A 15,675-nucleotide genomic window follows, 5' to 3' on the forward strand; every position below is an offset into this window, starting at 1 on the left:
CATGAAATTCCCTCTTGACTCCGAGTATATTTCTTTGCCAGTGTGTGTGGGCCAGGCACACACAGCTATGGTGCCATATGGGCATCATATATCGCTCAGAACATGGGTATGTGCTCTTGCCCACCCCTCCTGCAAAGCAGCAGCCAGTCTCTCCAGGAACGGGCTTCCTCCTTGCAGCCATTTAGAACTGGCCTGTGCCGACCATATCTCAGGGCCTTCCAGCCTCCCCGGTTGTCTTTACCTTGGGCGACTGAGGGCATTCCACCTTCTGCCAGAGATGGACCACGCAATGGCACCAGGATAGCAGGCAGCCCAAGAAGTACCCAGCTCTGTGCCTGACTGTAGCACATGCAATTAAGGGGTAGTAGAAGGCAGGGTAATAGAGCAAAGCCATGATCTTCCAGTACTCTGGAGAGGGAGATCAAGGGGGAGAGAAGGGCAGAGGTTAAGAGCCTCGGTTGGACAACAAACAAGAGGCAATTCAGCAAGGCAGGCCATGCCGAGAGAGCATGCAGGGTGGAGCAAGCGATGGGGCTCCCACAAACGTCCCTTGAAGATGTGCATCAGCCTCCCCCATGCAAAAGAGCTCCTTGGAAGCTATTCCTTTGGAAGAAAGATGGGTGCTGGTGCTTAAACTGCCAAGGCGATGTGGCTTCTAATTCAGAGGTTCCTGCATTGCAGGGGGTTGGACTGGACATTGACTCTGCAGTTCCACGAGTGCATAATAGGGATGGGCAAATTTCTTAAAGGTCCGCTTTCTTAAAGTTTAGTTCTCTGCACTGACACATCAGCCTGCAAATTCCCCCCCCCCCTCTTTTAACGTCCTCATGAAAAGCTGCCAACATTTTTGGGATTATTTCTCTTAATACACATTTTCTGTCTTTTTCCTGTACATATCCTTGCAAGCAACTGCCCCCAATAGCAATGATATTTGTTCACTAATATATGCATTTATGCACGTTTTCTTCTTATATACACACTTTTGCTCTGAATCGCAAAATTAAGAGAAGTGCTATTGTTTAAATAATAATAATAATAATAATAATAAGAAAGCAGTGTTTCGGGTTACATATTCTTTCAGGAAGTGTAAATCAGGCAGGTTCACCTTTAAATGTGAACTCGGTGGAATTTCTTCCCTCTCCTGAGCTTCCATCTATCCCTTGAACCCTTCCATCATTTGTGGGGCATTGCCCCAGAAAGGATTCCTGACATTCCCAGATTGCTCCCAGCCATGCATTGGTGAGAGATCTGGAAATGTACAGTCTGGTCTACCCTCCTGCCCTCCAGCTACCACATCAGTTTAGGAAACACCCTGTAGAATAGATAAGGAATTCTCCATGGCTGAGCTCTGCAGGATTAATGAGTGATGTGCGTTCATATTTTAAAAAACACCCATTTACACCATGTCTGGGGAACTCCAACCACACAAATTGTGTGTCCACAGTGTGTTCATTAAAACTGTGCACACGTACACACAGTTGCACAGCACAGCAGCTCTTAAGAGTCATCTAGTGCTCCGTGATAACTGATACAAAACATGATTATATTAAAACGGAAGGGGTGACATATGTCAGCTCTGGGGCAGATTTCCCCAACCTGGTGCCCTTCAGAGATTTCAGAGGACCCCTGCCATCAGTACTAGCCAGTGCCACCCCAAGCCCTGGAAGGCTTTGTCAAAGTGTGCAGCCAGGCAGCTGCCGGCAACAGGAGGCTCAAGAGTCAAGGCAGCAGCTGGGAAATGGGCACACTTGTTCTGCTGGCCTGGTGGGGGCCTGGCAGGGCCCCCCTTTTTTGCCTGACCCTCTCAATTGTCATTTCCCTTAATATGCACAAGTTCATCTTATGATGAAGGGCAGTATATAAACCGAATGAATGAATTTGGGGGCCATTTCCCCATATATAATACATTTTTCATGCTATTTTAATAGATATACACGTTTTATGTACACTTTACCCTAGCATGTGCATTTGCATTGCAAAATTGAGGGAAATGCAACTTTTGAAGTATGTTATATGTTGTTTCTGGTCCCATCACCTCCTGGCAAATAGAAGGGGAAGAAATGGAGGCAGTGAGAGATTTTACTTTCTTGGGCTCCTTGATCACTGCAGATGGTGACAGCAGTCACAAAATTAAAAGACGCCTGCTTCTTGGGAGAAAAGCAATGACAAACCTAGACAGCATCTTAAAAAGCAGAGACATCACCTTGCCGACAAAGGTCCGTATAGTTAAAGCTATAGTTTTCCCAGTACTGATGTATGGAAGTGAGAGCTGGACCATAAAGAAGGCTGATCGCTGAAGAATTGATGCTTTTGAATTATGGTGCTGGAGGAGACCCTTGAGAGTCCCATGGACTGCAAGAAGATCAAACCTATCCATTGTGAAGGAAATCAGCCCTGAGTGCTCACTGGAAGGACAGATTGTGAAGCTGAGGCTCCAATACTTATTGGCTGCCTCATGAGAAGAGAAGACTCCCTGGAAAAGACCCTGATGTTGGGAAAGATGGAGGGCACAAGGAAAAGGGGACGACAGAGGACGAGATGGTTGGACAGTGTTCTCGAAGCTACCAACATGAGTTTGACCAAACTGCGGGAGGCAGTGGAAGACAGGAGTGCCTGGCGTGCTCTGGTCCATGGGGTCACGAAGAGTCGGACACGACTAAACGACTAAACAACAACAACAATATGTTGTTTCAGGAAGTGCAAATCAGGCAGAATCGCCTTTAGATCACTGTGATGCTGCCTAATTTGCACTTCCTGAAACAACAGATAACATACTTCAAAAGTTGCATTTCTCTCAATTTTGGGCCTTTCCTTTCAGGAGGCAACTGTTTGGCGACTGCAAGAAGCCAGATGCTGGATCTTGGATCCAATACGGCAGGGATCTCCACATTCTCCACATGCTCAATGTATAAATCTTGCAGACCCATTTCAACTTTTGGAGCCCTGAATGTCTCCAGAGTGGCAACCAATACACACCATTAAAAAGGATGGTGTAGACCAGTGGTGTCCAAACTTTTTTCAAAGAGGGCCAGATTTTATGAAGTGAAGGGCTATGAGGGCCGACCAAAGTTGTTAACCCTTGTTGAGATTTTTGAAAGGATTTTACCCCAGGAAATAAACTGCCACAGGGGCCAGATTACACTGACTGGTGGGCCGGATTGGGCCTCCGAATCAGACTTTGGACATGCCTGGTGTAGACCATTGAAGAAGGGCTCTCTCCTGTGCCCATGGAAGCATCCTGGTTATGATTATGCAGAGCTATAAAGTCCTATACATCTTAGGCCCAGGCTCTGTGAAAGACTGTATTCTCCCATATAAACCTGTCTGTGCTCTGAGGTTGGGCCGGGGGGGGGGGCTTCTCTTGGTCCTGCCACCCTCACAGGCATGCTTGGTGGGGACATGGGGCAGGGCCTTTTTGGTGGCTGCACCCAGACAACTTTGGAAGTCCCTCCCTGGAGAAGCTAGACTGGCTCCCTCCTTGTGGTACTTCCATTGGCAGGTGAAGATGGTTAAATTCTGACAGGCTTTGGGGGATCAATTGTTTTATAAATGAAAGGGCTTTTTATAGTGCTGTGCCATTTTTATTATCTGTTTTTTAAAATAGATTTGGCTTTATATCACTTTGATTCTATCAGAGTTTAACTACTTTTAAACGATTTGCCTGCATAAGTTTTTAGCTTTCTGTATTTTATCTGGGTTGTTTTGATTTATGTAAGCTGCCTCGAGTCCTGGTCTAGTGAAAAGGAGGATATAAATAATAATAACAACAACCCTCAGTATTACCTCGATTCTGGGTCGAGGAGCCAGAGATGAAGGGCAAAGGGTCGTTATCCAGAACCAGGATGCATAATGAGGAGAAGAGGATGCCAAAAACTGCCACAGAGAGCCCCTTGTGACCTTCCTCTTCCAAGAACTGCACAGGGCTTAAGGAAGAACAAAGACGAGAATGATTTAAAAAAAGGACCCGCATTTGCACCAGCGGAACATCTCTGCAGAAGGGCTTCCCTCCCCACAAACTCTACAGACATGCAGACACACAGCAGGCCCACAGTGGAGACTGAAGTGCATTTTTTGGATGCAACCACACACAAAGTCATTTGTGCAGCTTCTTGTCCATGCACAATGCATTCATGCTGTGCATGAGCAAAAAGCTGCACAAATGACTTTGTGCGTGGTTGTATTAAAAAAAAAGGCACCCAGGTACGAGAAGCCAAATACATCTGAGTTTTTCACGCTCACTTGCTATATGGAGGTGTGAATGGCTGAACTCAGGTGGCGTAGGAAACTGTCCAATAGCCGCTTAGGTGATTGACCCAGCTTTTGCATTATTTCCTGCTCTAACTGGCAGTGACTGTCCAGCGTCTAGAGCAAAGAAGGGCCCTTATGTGTCACTTGCGACCTGACTCTTTTCCGGAGATGACCGCAATTGAGACAGGGACCTTCTGCATGCAAGACAGATGCTCTACCGCTGAGCTGTGGGCCGCCCCTCCCACCAAAGGGCACAACACTGCAATCCTGAGAAGTGTGGCCATGCCATGGTCCCTGTTGCCACATCCCTCACGGAGTCTGCTCTTCCCCTGGCAATACCTCTTGCTTCTCTGGAAGGAGGGTGGGAAGAAGAGCCTGTGTGTAGAGCTACAACCACGTTTGCCTCCCTCCAGTATGTGGCCCCTGGAAGGCTGTCCACGAGAGAATGCAGCCTCCCTAGCCAGGTGTATACACATTCATTTTACTAGTTGCGTAGTGGCCAGAATGTTGGATTAATACCTGGGAGAGAGACCAGGGTTCAAATCTCTACTCCAGCATGTAACTCACTGGGTGTGATCTGGGGGCCCAGTTCCTGCCTCTCAGCAGGATCTACCCTGTTTCTCCGAAAATAAGACATACCCATAAAATAAGCCATAGCAGGATTTCTAAGCATTTGCGCGATATAAGCCATACCCCGAAAATAAGACATAGTGATAGGTGCAGTTCTGGAGGCCGCCAAGGAAGAGCCTAGGCTGGACACGTAACAAAAATAACATCATCTGAAAATAAGCCACCGTGTTGTTGGTTTTTTTGAGGAAAAATAAATATAAGACGGTGTCTTATTTTCAGAGAAACATGGTACCACACAGGGTAGGACCTGGGAGAGACCTGGGTTCAAATCCCCCACCCAGCCAGGCGCTGCCCCTGAGGCTGATCTACCTTGCAGGGTTGTTGTTATCAGATTAAACGGTGAGGGGGGGCGTTTCATGTGTGCTGTATTGAGCTCCTTGGAGGAAAGGTGGGATAGAAATGTATAAGCAAGCCTTCCACAACCTGCATACATTACATTGTGCTCATTAGCCCGACCCACAGAAATCTGCTTATTTTTGCATAATTCGTTCACCTTCTACTAGTCATGGGGACTAGCAAAGAACTATGTAGGCAACGGGAGGGACCTCTAGGACCTGCCTCTGGCTTTGATGGTCCTACCACAATCACATGCCGCCCGATTTGCCACCTTAAGAATTCACAACCTGATGAATGACAAGTGTCAATCTTAGCTCGGAGACAGCAAAAGACAATGTCCTCCATCCCTAGGCTGCATCTGAGCCGTGGAGGGTACCTTAGTAGTCCAGGGGCTCCATCCCAACAATTTTTATAGAGTTTCTTCCGTTTCACCAGCAGAGAGAGAACCAGCAAGACGGCCAGCTGCAAGAGACGATGTGGTGTGGATTCAATGAGAGCAACAAAGAATGTTGTTTGCATAGCTCCATCCCATCTTGATAAATATAAAATGTGGCGGCTCTAGGAGCCAAGGGTTTATAGCAGGGCCCTGCTGAGACTGCTCTGAGATGTTGATTTCTTTTTACTTTTACTTGACTACGAAATATATTAGAGTGCTGACTTGAAAACAGACATTTCCCGCTGTTTCTCCTACACTCTGGAAAGCCCTTCTCTCCATTGTACATGAAGCATCTTCAGTTACTCGCTTTGCAGAGACAAACCGTTGCATAGGCTTTGGTAGTTGGTTATGGTACTTTTAAAGCTCTGCTTCATTAGATTATTTTAGCATCTTGTTATGTTTCATACTGCCATATACCCCTAACATTTTTTTAAAAAAATATCCAGCAATTTAGAAATATTTTAGAATAGATCAATAAGTATCCACCATTATGCTTCAGCTCAATGAAATAAAAACAATGGAAGACCTTTTACATAAACGAGAAACATGATACACCAATGCTATAGAAATTAGCTGACAAAACATTTCAGTTTAGTTTCACAAATGTCACTTGCAAATGAAATTAAACTTTGCAGGCAAGCTAGCAACACCTCTCCTCTTCCCTGCTCACAGTGATGTCTCCAGTGTGACTTCGTCTTCTTGAATAATTGTCTGCGTGCTCCATCAGCAGGAGACGACTTGGAAAATACTTACTGATACTGGAGCCATGCAGGCATGGTAGAGGTCATAAGGGATGGTGGGATGGCAGTCTGGGATAACATCAGGAGTCATGCTACATGAAAGAGAAATGCAAATGTTTAAAATACATTCACTTCAAGCGGTGCACAGTTAGACTATGGAACTCCCTTCCACCGGAGGCAGCGATGGCCACCAACTTGGATGGCTTTAAAAAAGGAGGAGACAAATCCATGGAGCTAAAGGCTATCGGGGCTCCTAGCCAGCATGGCTCTGCTCTGCCCCCACAGTTGGAGGCAGCAAGGCTTCTGAATGCTAGTTGCTGGAAACCATAGAAGGGAAGAGGCCTCTTGTGCTTAGAAGAGGGTGTTGGACTAGGGCCCCCAAAAAGCTAACACAGGAGAGGCATGTAAAATGTTGTTGTTGTTTAGTCGTTTAGTCGTGTCCGACTCTTCGTGACCCCATGGACCATAGCACGCCAGGCACTCCTGTCTTGCACTGCCTCCCGCAGTTTGGTCAAACTCATGTTCGTAGCTTCGAGAACACTGTCCAACCATCTCGTCCTCTGTCGTCCCCTTCTCCTAGTGCCCTCAATCTTTCCCAACATCAGGGTCTTTTCCAAGGATTCTTCTCTTCTCATGAGGTGGCCAAAGTATTGGAGCCTCAGCTTCACGATCTGTCCTTCCAGGGAGCACTCAGGGCTGATTTCCTTCACAATGGATAGGTTTGATCTTCTTACAGTCCATGGGACTCTCGAGTCTCCTCCAGCACCATAATTCAAAAGCATCAATTATTCGGCGATCAGCCTTCTTTATGGTCCAGCTCTCACTTCCATACATCACTACTGGGAAAACCATAGCTTTAGCTATACGGACCTTTGTAGGCAAGGTGATGTCTCTGCTTTTTAAGATGTTGTCTAGGTTTGTCATTGCTTTTCTCCCAAGAAGCAGGCGTCTTTTAATTTCATGACTGCTGTCACCATCTGCAGTGATCATGGAACCCAAGAAAGTAAAATCTCTCACTGCCTCCATTTCTTCCCCTTCTATTTGCCAGGAGGTGTTGGGACCAGTAGCCATGATCTTAGTTTTTTTGATGTTGAGCTTCAGACCATATTTTGCGCTCTCCTCTTTCACCCTCATTAAAAGGTTCTTTAATTCCTCCTCACTTTCAGGCATGTAAAATAGAACCCAATAAGTTGTGCCCAGCCAAAAGGAGGATTTTGTACAAGGATCCCACCCTCAGGGGGTGAAATACTTATTCCAGGAAACCTCTGGTATATGCGTGCCACTATATTAACCAAGCAGGAAGATAAATCTATGTCATGCATGCAAAGCCATTTTCTGGTTCCTTGGAAAATAGGGGTTTGAGGGGAGAGCTTACATATCTTATGTTAATGGGAGGCAATATATATTAAAATTAAAGGGATTTTTTTTTAAAAAAAAGAGCAACCAAATTAACCGAGGGGGTGTTAAAAGAACTGGTTTTGTGAGCAAGAGATTAAAGGCGCTAAATATGCATAACACGGTTCAACTAAGGGAGATGGAGAACCGTGGAAATTTATTTGAAGAGCTGGAAAATGCACCATAGCGGATAAGGAATTAGTTCAGGTGGGTCCCAAGGGACATTACTGGAGGGAGGGAGGGAGGGAGGGAGGGATGGAGAGGACTTTGCTAAGCAGCAGGGGGCTGAAAAGGGTGGAGAAGGTGACCCTTGCACCTACCCCCTTGTCATAGAAATCAGGAGGAATCAGGAGATTGAGCCAAGCAGCTATTTGCAAACAATCAGAACATCAGAGTTCAAGGGCTCTTTCCACACTCCCAGGGCTTCTCAATGCCAGTTGCTGGAAGCCACAGGATGGGAGAGGGCTCTTGTGCTTGGGTCCTACTTCCTGGTTTCCTGCATTGGGGTGGGGGGTGGGACTAGATGACCCTTGGGGTGCCTTCCAATTCTATCATCCTACGATTCTATGATCTGGCTGGCCGCTGTGAGAACAGGAAGCTGGACTAGATGGGCCACTGGTCTGATCCCACAGGCTCTGCCTATGTTCTTATTTGGCCCCCCTGGACCCGAGGCTCCCCCGCCCCCCCCCCCCCGCCCCCAAGAAGAAGCCAAGAAATGGGAAACCAACCTGTCTGAAACCAGAGAGCTCACTGGCCACAAAACAAGGTTGCGTTTTGCCAGGGTTGTCCAGAGCAAGAAACTCACCTCTCTAGAATGGTCGCTTTTTGGAGAAATGCACAGTTGTGGCTGTTGGGGTGGCACAGGCCAGATAGTGTTTCTTTCTGGGCTTCCCAAAGCTCCACCTAGCTGCCTCTTTCCAAGAGGGTGGGGGGTGAGCTGAGCCCAAAGTCCTGCTGCTGCACCCGCACTGTGCTGAGCTTCCTGCTGCCGTGCCCTCACCCCTTGGTAGCTGCCAGCCACACAGAGCCCTGGGAACCCAGCTGAGCTACACTGCCCTGCCCTCTGTGGTGCAATGGCAAGAGTGTCCGTCAGATTAGGACCTGGGATCCCCACTCAGCCATGAAGCTCACTGGCTGTGACCTTGGGCCAGTCACTCGCTCTCAGGCTGACCTACCTCACAGGGTTGCGGTGGGGATAATTGAGGACTAGGACCTGGGAAACCAGGGTTCAATCCCCTACTCAGCTAGGAAACTCACGTGGGGGCAATCTTAGCCTCTCAGCCTAACCTACCTTGCAGGATTGTTGCAGGGGTTAAATGAGGACATGTTGGGGGACACACACACGACAACAACCATGTATGCCACATTGAGCTCCGTGGAGAAAAACATGGGATAATAATAATAATAATAATAATAATAATAATAATAATAATAATAATTTATTATTTATACCCCGCCCATCTGGCCGGGTTCCTCCAGCTACTCTGGGCGGCTTCCAACAAAACATTAAAATACAGAAATCAAACATTAAAAGCTTCCCTAAACAGGGCTGCCTTGAGATGCCCTCTAAAGGTCTGGTAATTGTTGTTCTCCTTGACCTCTGGTGGGAGGGCATTCCACAGGGTGGGTGCCACCACCGAGAAGGCCCTCTGCCTGGTTCCCTGTAACTTGGCTTCTTGTAGCGAGGGAACCGCCAGAAGACCCTCGGCGCTGGACCTCAGTGTCTGGGCAGAACGATGGGGGTGGAGATGCTCCTTCAGGTATACTGGACCGAGGCTGTTTAGGGCTTTAAAGGTAAACACCAACACTTTGAATTGTGCTCGGAAACGTACTGGGAGCCAATGTAGGTCTTTCAGGACCGGTGTTATGTGGTCTCGGTGGCCGCTCCCAGTCACCAGTCTAGCTGCCACATTCTGGGTTAGTTGTAGTTTCCGGATCACCTTCAAAGGTAGCCCCACGTAGAGCGCATTGCAGTAGTCCAAGCGGGAGATAACTAGAGCATGCACCACTCTGGCGAGACAGTCCGCGGGCAGGTAGGGTCTCAGCCTGCGTACCAGATGGAGCTGATAAACAGCTGCCCTGGACACAGAATTGACCTGCGCCTCCATGGACAGCTGCGAGTCCAAAATGACTCCCAGGCTGCGCACCAGGTTCTTCAGGGGCACAGGTACCCCATTCAGGACCAGGGAGTCCTCCACACCCACCCGCCTCCTGTTCCCCACAAACAGTACCTCTGTCTTGTCAGGAGTCAATCTCAATCTGTTAGCCGCCATCCATCCTCCAACCGGGATAAAAATGTAATAGTAAGCAAGCAAACAAAGAAATATTTCACACCCCTATGGTGTGCTCTGTGGCAGTGCTACTGGCCGGATTTAAAGGGCAGGGCAAGACTGGGCCTCTCTTTTTTCTTTTTGCAAGTCTCTCCCTCCCTGGTAAAGTCTAACAAGAACAAACTTTCTGGAGGGATGAGCAGCTGGATGCTGACCCAGAGAAAGGGGCAGTTTGGCTCTTTGTTGTGACTTTTCAGCGCTTCTGGTTTCACCCAAACCCAAACAGGGATCAAGTTACAGCAGATGAATGAAGTTAAAGTCCAAGCCTTCCTGGGATCTGATTCTGAATGCAAGGAGGAGCTTTATGCCCACTTCTAGTCATGCTGTTTAGCAAGGCCCAGCTGAATCGCTCAGCACCTCATTTTAGCAACATAGAATTGTAGGGTTGGAAGGGATCCCAAAGGCCAACCCCCTGCAATGCAGGGATCATGGCTAAAGCACCCTTGACTGAGGGCCATCCAACCTCTGCTTAAAAACCTCCAAGGAAGGAGAGTCCACAACCTCCCAAGGGATTCCCCTTCCCTGTCGAACAGTTCTTGCTGCTAGCAAGTTCTTCCTAATATTTAGCCAGAATCTCCTTCCTTGTCATTTGAATCTGTGGCTTCGGGTCTTCTCCTCTAGAGCAGGCATATATCCCGGTAGGGCAGGCATCCCCAAACTTCGGCCCTCCAGATGTTTTGGACTACAATTCCCATCTTCCCCGACCACTGGTCCTGTTAGCTAGGGATCATGGGAGTTGTAGGCCAAAACATCTGGAAGGCCGCAGTTTGGGGATGCCTGCTCTAGAGCAGCAGAAGGGAAGCTTACTCCATCTTACATGTGACAGTCCTTTAGATATTTGAAGATGGCTCTCAGGCCACATCTCAGTCCTCTTTGCTCCAGGCGAAATAGCCCCAGTTTCCTTAATGGTTCCTCAAAAGGTCTTGGAATCCAGACTCTTTATCATCTCGGTCACCTGCCTCTGCACATGTTCCTGCTTGGCAATAGCCTTTTTACACTGGGGGCCCCAGAAGTAGACACAGGACCCCAGGTGTGGTCTGACCAAGACAGAATAGAGTGGCACTATGCTTTCTCTTGATCTGGACAGTAGACCACTAGAGTTCTGTGGATGTAGCCTACAATTGCACTAGCCTTTTTGCTGCTGCATCACAGTTGGCTCACTTTAAGCTTGTGGTCTACCAAGACCCCCTAGGTCCATTTCACGTGGACTGCTGTTAATCTGGTGATTCCTGATGCCTGTTTCAAGCTACAGTTTTGGGTTCAGGTTCAGCAGTGATTCTGGTCTAGTTCTTGAATCCAAGCCAGTAAAAGATTCTGCAACCTGTTTAGCCCACCTGTAGTGGCTGTGCAGCTGTTCTGTGAATCAAGACCAGCCAGCGGCCAGAATTGAAAAGGATAAACCAGGAGTCAGGATCGAGAAGGGAAGTCAGGAATTAAGGATATAGGAGCACACAGGAACTCAGGGAGACCCGGTTGCTCAAGCAAGGCTCAACTGGAACAGGAAGCCCTCCTACACTTCTTCCTGTCCCGGAGGACCCAGAGGCCAGCCTGGCTGAGAGGAGGGAGCCCAGGGCTCCCTGGAGAAGCTGCCATGTGCAGTTCAGTTGTTTGCCACCTGGGGGAGCTGCACATGGATCCAGCAAGATGCCACCTTCAGACCCATTCAGATCCAGTTCATGGGGAAGAACATGTTGTTGTTGTTGTTGTTGTTGTTGTTGTTGTTGTTGTTGTTGTTGTTGTTGTTGTTGTTGTTGTTGTTGTTATCCTTCAGGAAGCAGGGCTTTTCCCGCTGTGGCTTTGGAGTAATTTTGGGTTAGCTGTGATTTCTCCATTGCATAAGTTTGGACTAGCTGACCCTTGGGGGGTCTCTTCCAACTCTACAATTCTATGATTCCCATAATTGCTTTCTCCCTGAAGTGTTATTTCACCTTATGTAGAAAAGTCAGCACTATTTTATTCTGTTGCTACGTTCCTGTTGTTTTATGATTATTATTTTTTAAAATGTGTTTATTAGTTTTAGAGGTTGTGCGTCCCCCCCCCCCATTCAGGGTGGATTTTACAAAACAAAACAAAAACAAACATGTCAATTGCCCCATGAACAGCTTTGAAAGGCAATCCACTACTATTATGAGACAAACAAAATAATGAAAGAAAACGAGAGCCTTAACAGGAGGCCATGTTGTGTTTTGAAACAAAAACAAAAAACAAAACAGCATTCTTTGAATTTATTAAACTTCATATCAAAAATCACAGTTGACTTTGACAGAAGGTTTCAAACCAATGAGTAAACCCTAAACAAAAAACAAACAGCCCAACTGATGAGCCAATGAGCAATTAAGTAATTACCGTAAGAGTCTTGGACTTGGGACTGGGAGAGAGTGGGGTTCAAATCCCAACATTGGGTCAGTCTTAGCCTAGTCTACTGCACAGGGTTGCTGTGAGGATAAAACGGGGAGGAGGAGAACTGTGTAAGTCACCTTGAGCCCCTTGTACTAAGTGGGCTACTGGCCTGATCCAGCTGGGCTTGATCCCCTTGTACTAGGTGGGCTACTCGCCTGATCCAGCAGGGCTCCCGTTGATGTTTTTATTCCTTTTGGAGCAAGTGGAAAACAAAACTGAATGGAGCCCATTTGGTTCAAAACAAATGCTCAGAGGAGCAAGCGGGAGTTGCCACTGGAGACCATTTCCTTTGACGGCCACATTACAGGGCTATTTTGGGGTCGACAAAATTCACCCGCAAAATGCACCCGCATAGGACCCTGTGGTGTAGTTGTGGGTCTTAATTTTATTTCCCTTTTTGTTGTTGAAAAACTCTATATAACATCGCTTAAGCTTGGCATTCTTATTGGTACCAAATTTATTGTGAGAGCGATATTAAACTTTTGTTTCAAAAATCCAGTAAAAATAAGAATGAATGAATGAAGGAAGGAAGGAAGGAAGGAAGGAAGGAAGGAAGGAAATAAGACCTTGCTGCTCCCAGCAGAAGGAAAATAAAAATAAGGCTTTAAAAATAAATGAAAATGAAATGGGAATATTGAAACAAATATGAAGCCATATTTGCTAGTCTTTAGACTGATCCAAGCCGATAGAATCTACAGTTCAAATCAATCAATCAAAACTAATGTCTAATTGTAGCGGGCGGGGGGGGGGGTTGCCAATGTTACCACTTTGTTCATAGGCTGTTTGTTGGGTATTTAGGCTAGCGAAGTGACACTGTGGCCATGCGGGAAACATTCATGAAACCATTTCCGAGTGAGGGCAGAATCAGAAAAGAATGATTCCTGCCCTCACTCCGAATGGTGAGGGAACAAGTCCTGGGCTCCAGTAAGGAGCACAGCACCATATTGCATAGATCACTGGCCATAGCTGCCACAAATAAATGAAAAGGTTGCATTCCGGGGGCAGTGGGGAGAGGGGGGTCGAAAGTTGTATGAAATGCACCCCCCAACAAAATGCCTTGGATTCGAGGAGTGAAAGTTCTCAAAATACAGTTTGCTTTGCTGAACTGAAAAGGCTACTTCCAAAAACACGTTAATACCAATACAGAATATGGATATGATATGATATGTGATATGATTTCTGCCCCAGAATTTAGAACAGTCAGGAGGAGACCATGATAAAGTAGTACAGGAAGATTAATAGATTACAGAAAATGCTGGCATAGGGACTTTTAGGAACAGCTTTGCCAAGGAGTGTGGCAGGGTTGGTGGTGAAAGACAGATTATTCTACATCACCAAAATGTATTCTCCCCCTCCCCCCAGTGAAAATTTGAGTACTTTAGACCTGTTGGCACCTACTCATGGTTTCAGAAGGCATTGAATATGAAGGTAAGGTACTAAAACTTCCATTGCATGTTATCTCTCAGATACTACATACCTTTACATTCCAGGCAATCAAATGTAGTCATATGCCATTGCAGGTCCCCCAAGAAAACACTCTCAAAACACCTTCCCAAACCAGCTATGAGATGTAGCAGTCAAATAAAGTACAATGCTGGACATAAAGGTACCAAATATTTGGTAAAGGCTGGAGTATCTTGAGCAGATAGGAAACCGAAATTTGGAAGGAAGTGGGAAAGGAAGGGGAAGTTTTAGAAGCACATTCATTTCAGAGAGATTCCCCCCACTGAATTGCATTCCCTACACATCATACTTGGGAAACAAATGGATTAGCAATACTCACCCATCCTGGTCTCCTGTTTGGTCATATATATACCAGTTATCGTCAGAAGCAAAGTTGCCATCCATGGAGAGGTCGTCGGTCACCAACCCTTGGGAAGACATCCTGTTAGCTTCTGTCCGGCAGGATAAATGCAACGAATAATGGAGGGGGGGGGATGTGTCAGATTTTTTCTTCTTCTTAGCTATAGATTTAACCCTTCTTATTAAGCATCTGTCCTGCAGCTGATTCAGGTCAACTTGCTGAGTTTAAACCCCCATTGCGCCCAGCTCTGGCAGCTGTGAGGCTCAACACATCCGACTCAACTCTTTCTCCTTTAGCTGCTTCTGCCTCTTTCTCCCTCCCACTTTACTCTGTAGAACTTGGCTCAAAGTGGCTCCTGTTTCAACAGCTGATGAAAACAAAGGAGAATAGAGTGCGTGGCCATAAAAATCTCGCTTGGGAGAGTCTGGGTCATGGCATGGGACAAGGGGATTAAAAGGAACCACGGGCAGGTTAAACTGGGATCCTGCCCACCCACCCTCCACTGCGGAGAATGCCCGACCCAGAATGAACCAAACCAATTGTTTTCTTTACTTAACAGAGGTTTACGTGAATCTCGGGAGCAGGGCGGAGGAGGGGGCTTAAGCAAAAATGATTAAAGATGGCTTTAATAGAGCAAATGGGCTCTTCTCTAATTCTCATGGGAGATGGCTCTTGGGCTCAGATCCTGCTGGTGGGCTTCCCCTGGGGGCATCTGGTAGGGCCACCATGAGAACAGGATGCTGGACTAAGTGGGCCATGGGCCTGATGCAGCAAGCACTTATTGGGTTCCACGTCCCAACTCCTCCCAATTGAAGCCAAACCATGCTCTCCATTTCTAAGAAAAACAGTAGCTAAGGGGGCCAGCTCCAAAAGAAGGGCATGAATTTCTTCTGCAATTAGAGCACTGGCCCTCAGTCCTCAGAACACAAGAACTGGCCTGCTGGATCAGGCCAATGGCCCATCTAGTCCAAAATCCTGGGATCGGAGTGAAGTAGCAGTGGAAGAAGATTGGAATAAATTTAAAATTTATTTAAAGAATAAACGTATAATAGATTAGAATTAGTGGAAGTGAGGGAGATAAAATAGAGGTTGTAGATAATACAATGGTGTGAAATAAGCATTGATAGAAGTTAAGGACAATTTAATTAAGAAGTAAGATCTAGATAGAACATAAAATGATAAGATATAAAATATTAAAGAATTAAGGTATAGTTAAAATAACAATTAGAATTTATATAAGATTTAGAGTTTACTATGGAGGATATGTAAAGAATCGCAGAAGGAGGTGGAATGAGGAAGTCAATAGATTGGAAATAAGGGTTATAGTTAGAATGTTTGTTTTTGCATTTTTTTGTA

At 46.5% G+C, this 15,675-nt stretch overlaps 1 protein-coding gene across 1 annotated transcript in view; it reads right to left on the reverse strand.

The window, feature by feature from the left end:
• STRA6 (signaling receptor and transporter of retinol STRA6) overlaps positions 1–14,399 on the reverse strand; it is a 39,199-nt gene extending 24,800 nt beyond the window's left edge. Inside the window, exons 1-5 of the mRNA XM_060278998.1 lie at positions 14,299–14,399; positions 6,404–6,482; positions 5,591–5,676; positions 3,784–3,923; positions 242–408 (exon numbers count right to left, since the gene is read on the reverse strand). Coding sequence (XP_060134981.1) covers positions 242–408; positions 3,784–3,923; positions 5,591–5,676; positions 6,404–6,482; positions 14,299–14,399 — 573 coding nt within the window. The remainder of the gene's footprint in view (positions 1–241; positions 409–3,783; positions 3,924–5,590; positions 5,677–6,403; positions 6,483–14,298) is intronic.
• Positions 14,400–15,675: the final 1,276 nt, after the last annotated feature.

This window comes from Zootoca vivipara, chromosome 9 (assembly GCF_963506605.1).
Source record: "Zootoca vivipara chromosome 9, rZooViv1.1, whole genome shotgun sequence".
Taxonomy (NCBI): domain Eukaryota; kingdom Metazoa; phylum Chordata; class Lepidosauria; order Squamata; family Lacertidae; genus Zootoca; species Zootoca vivipara.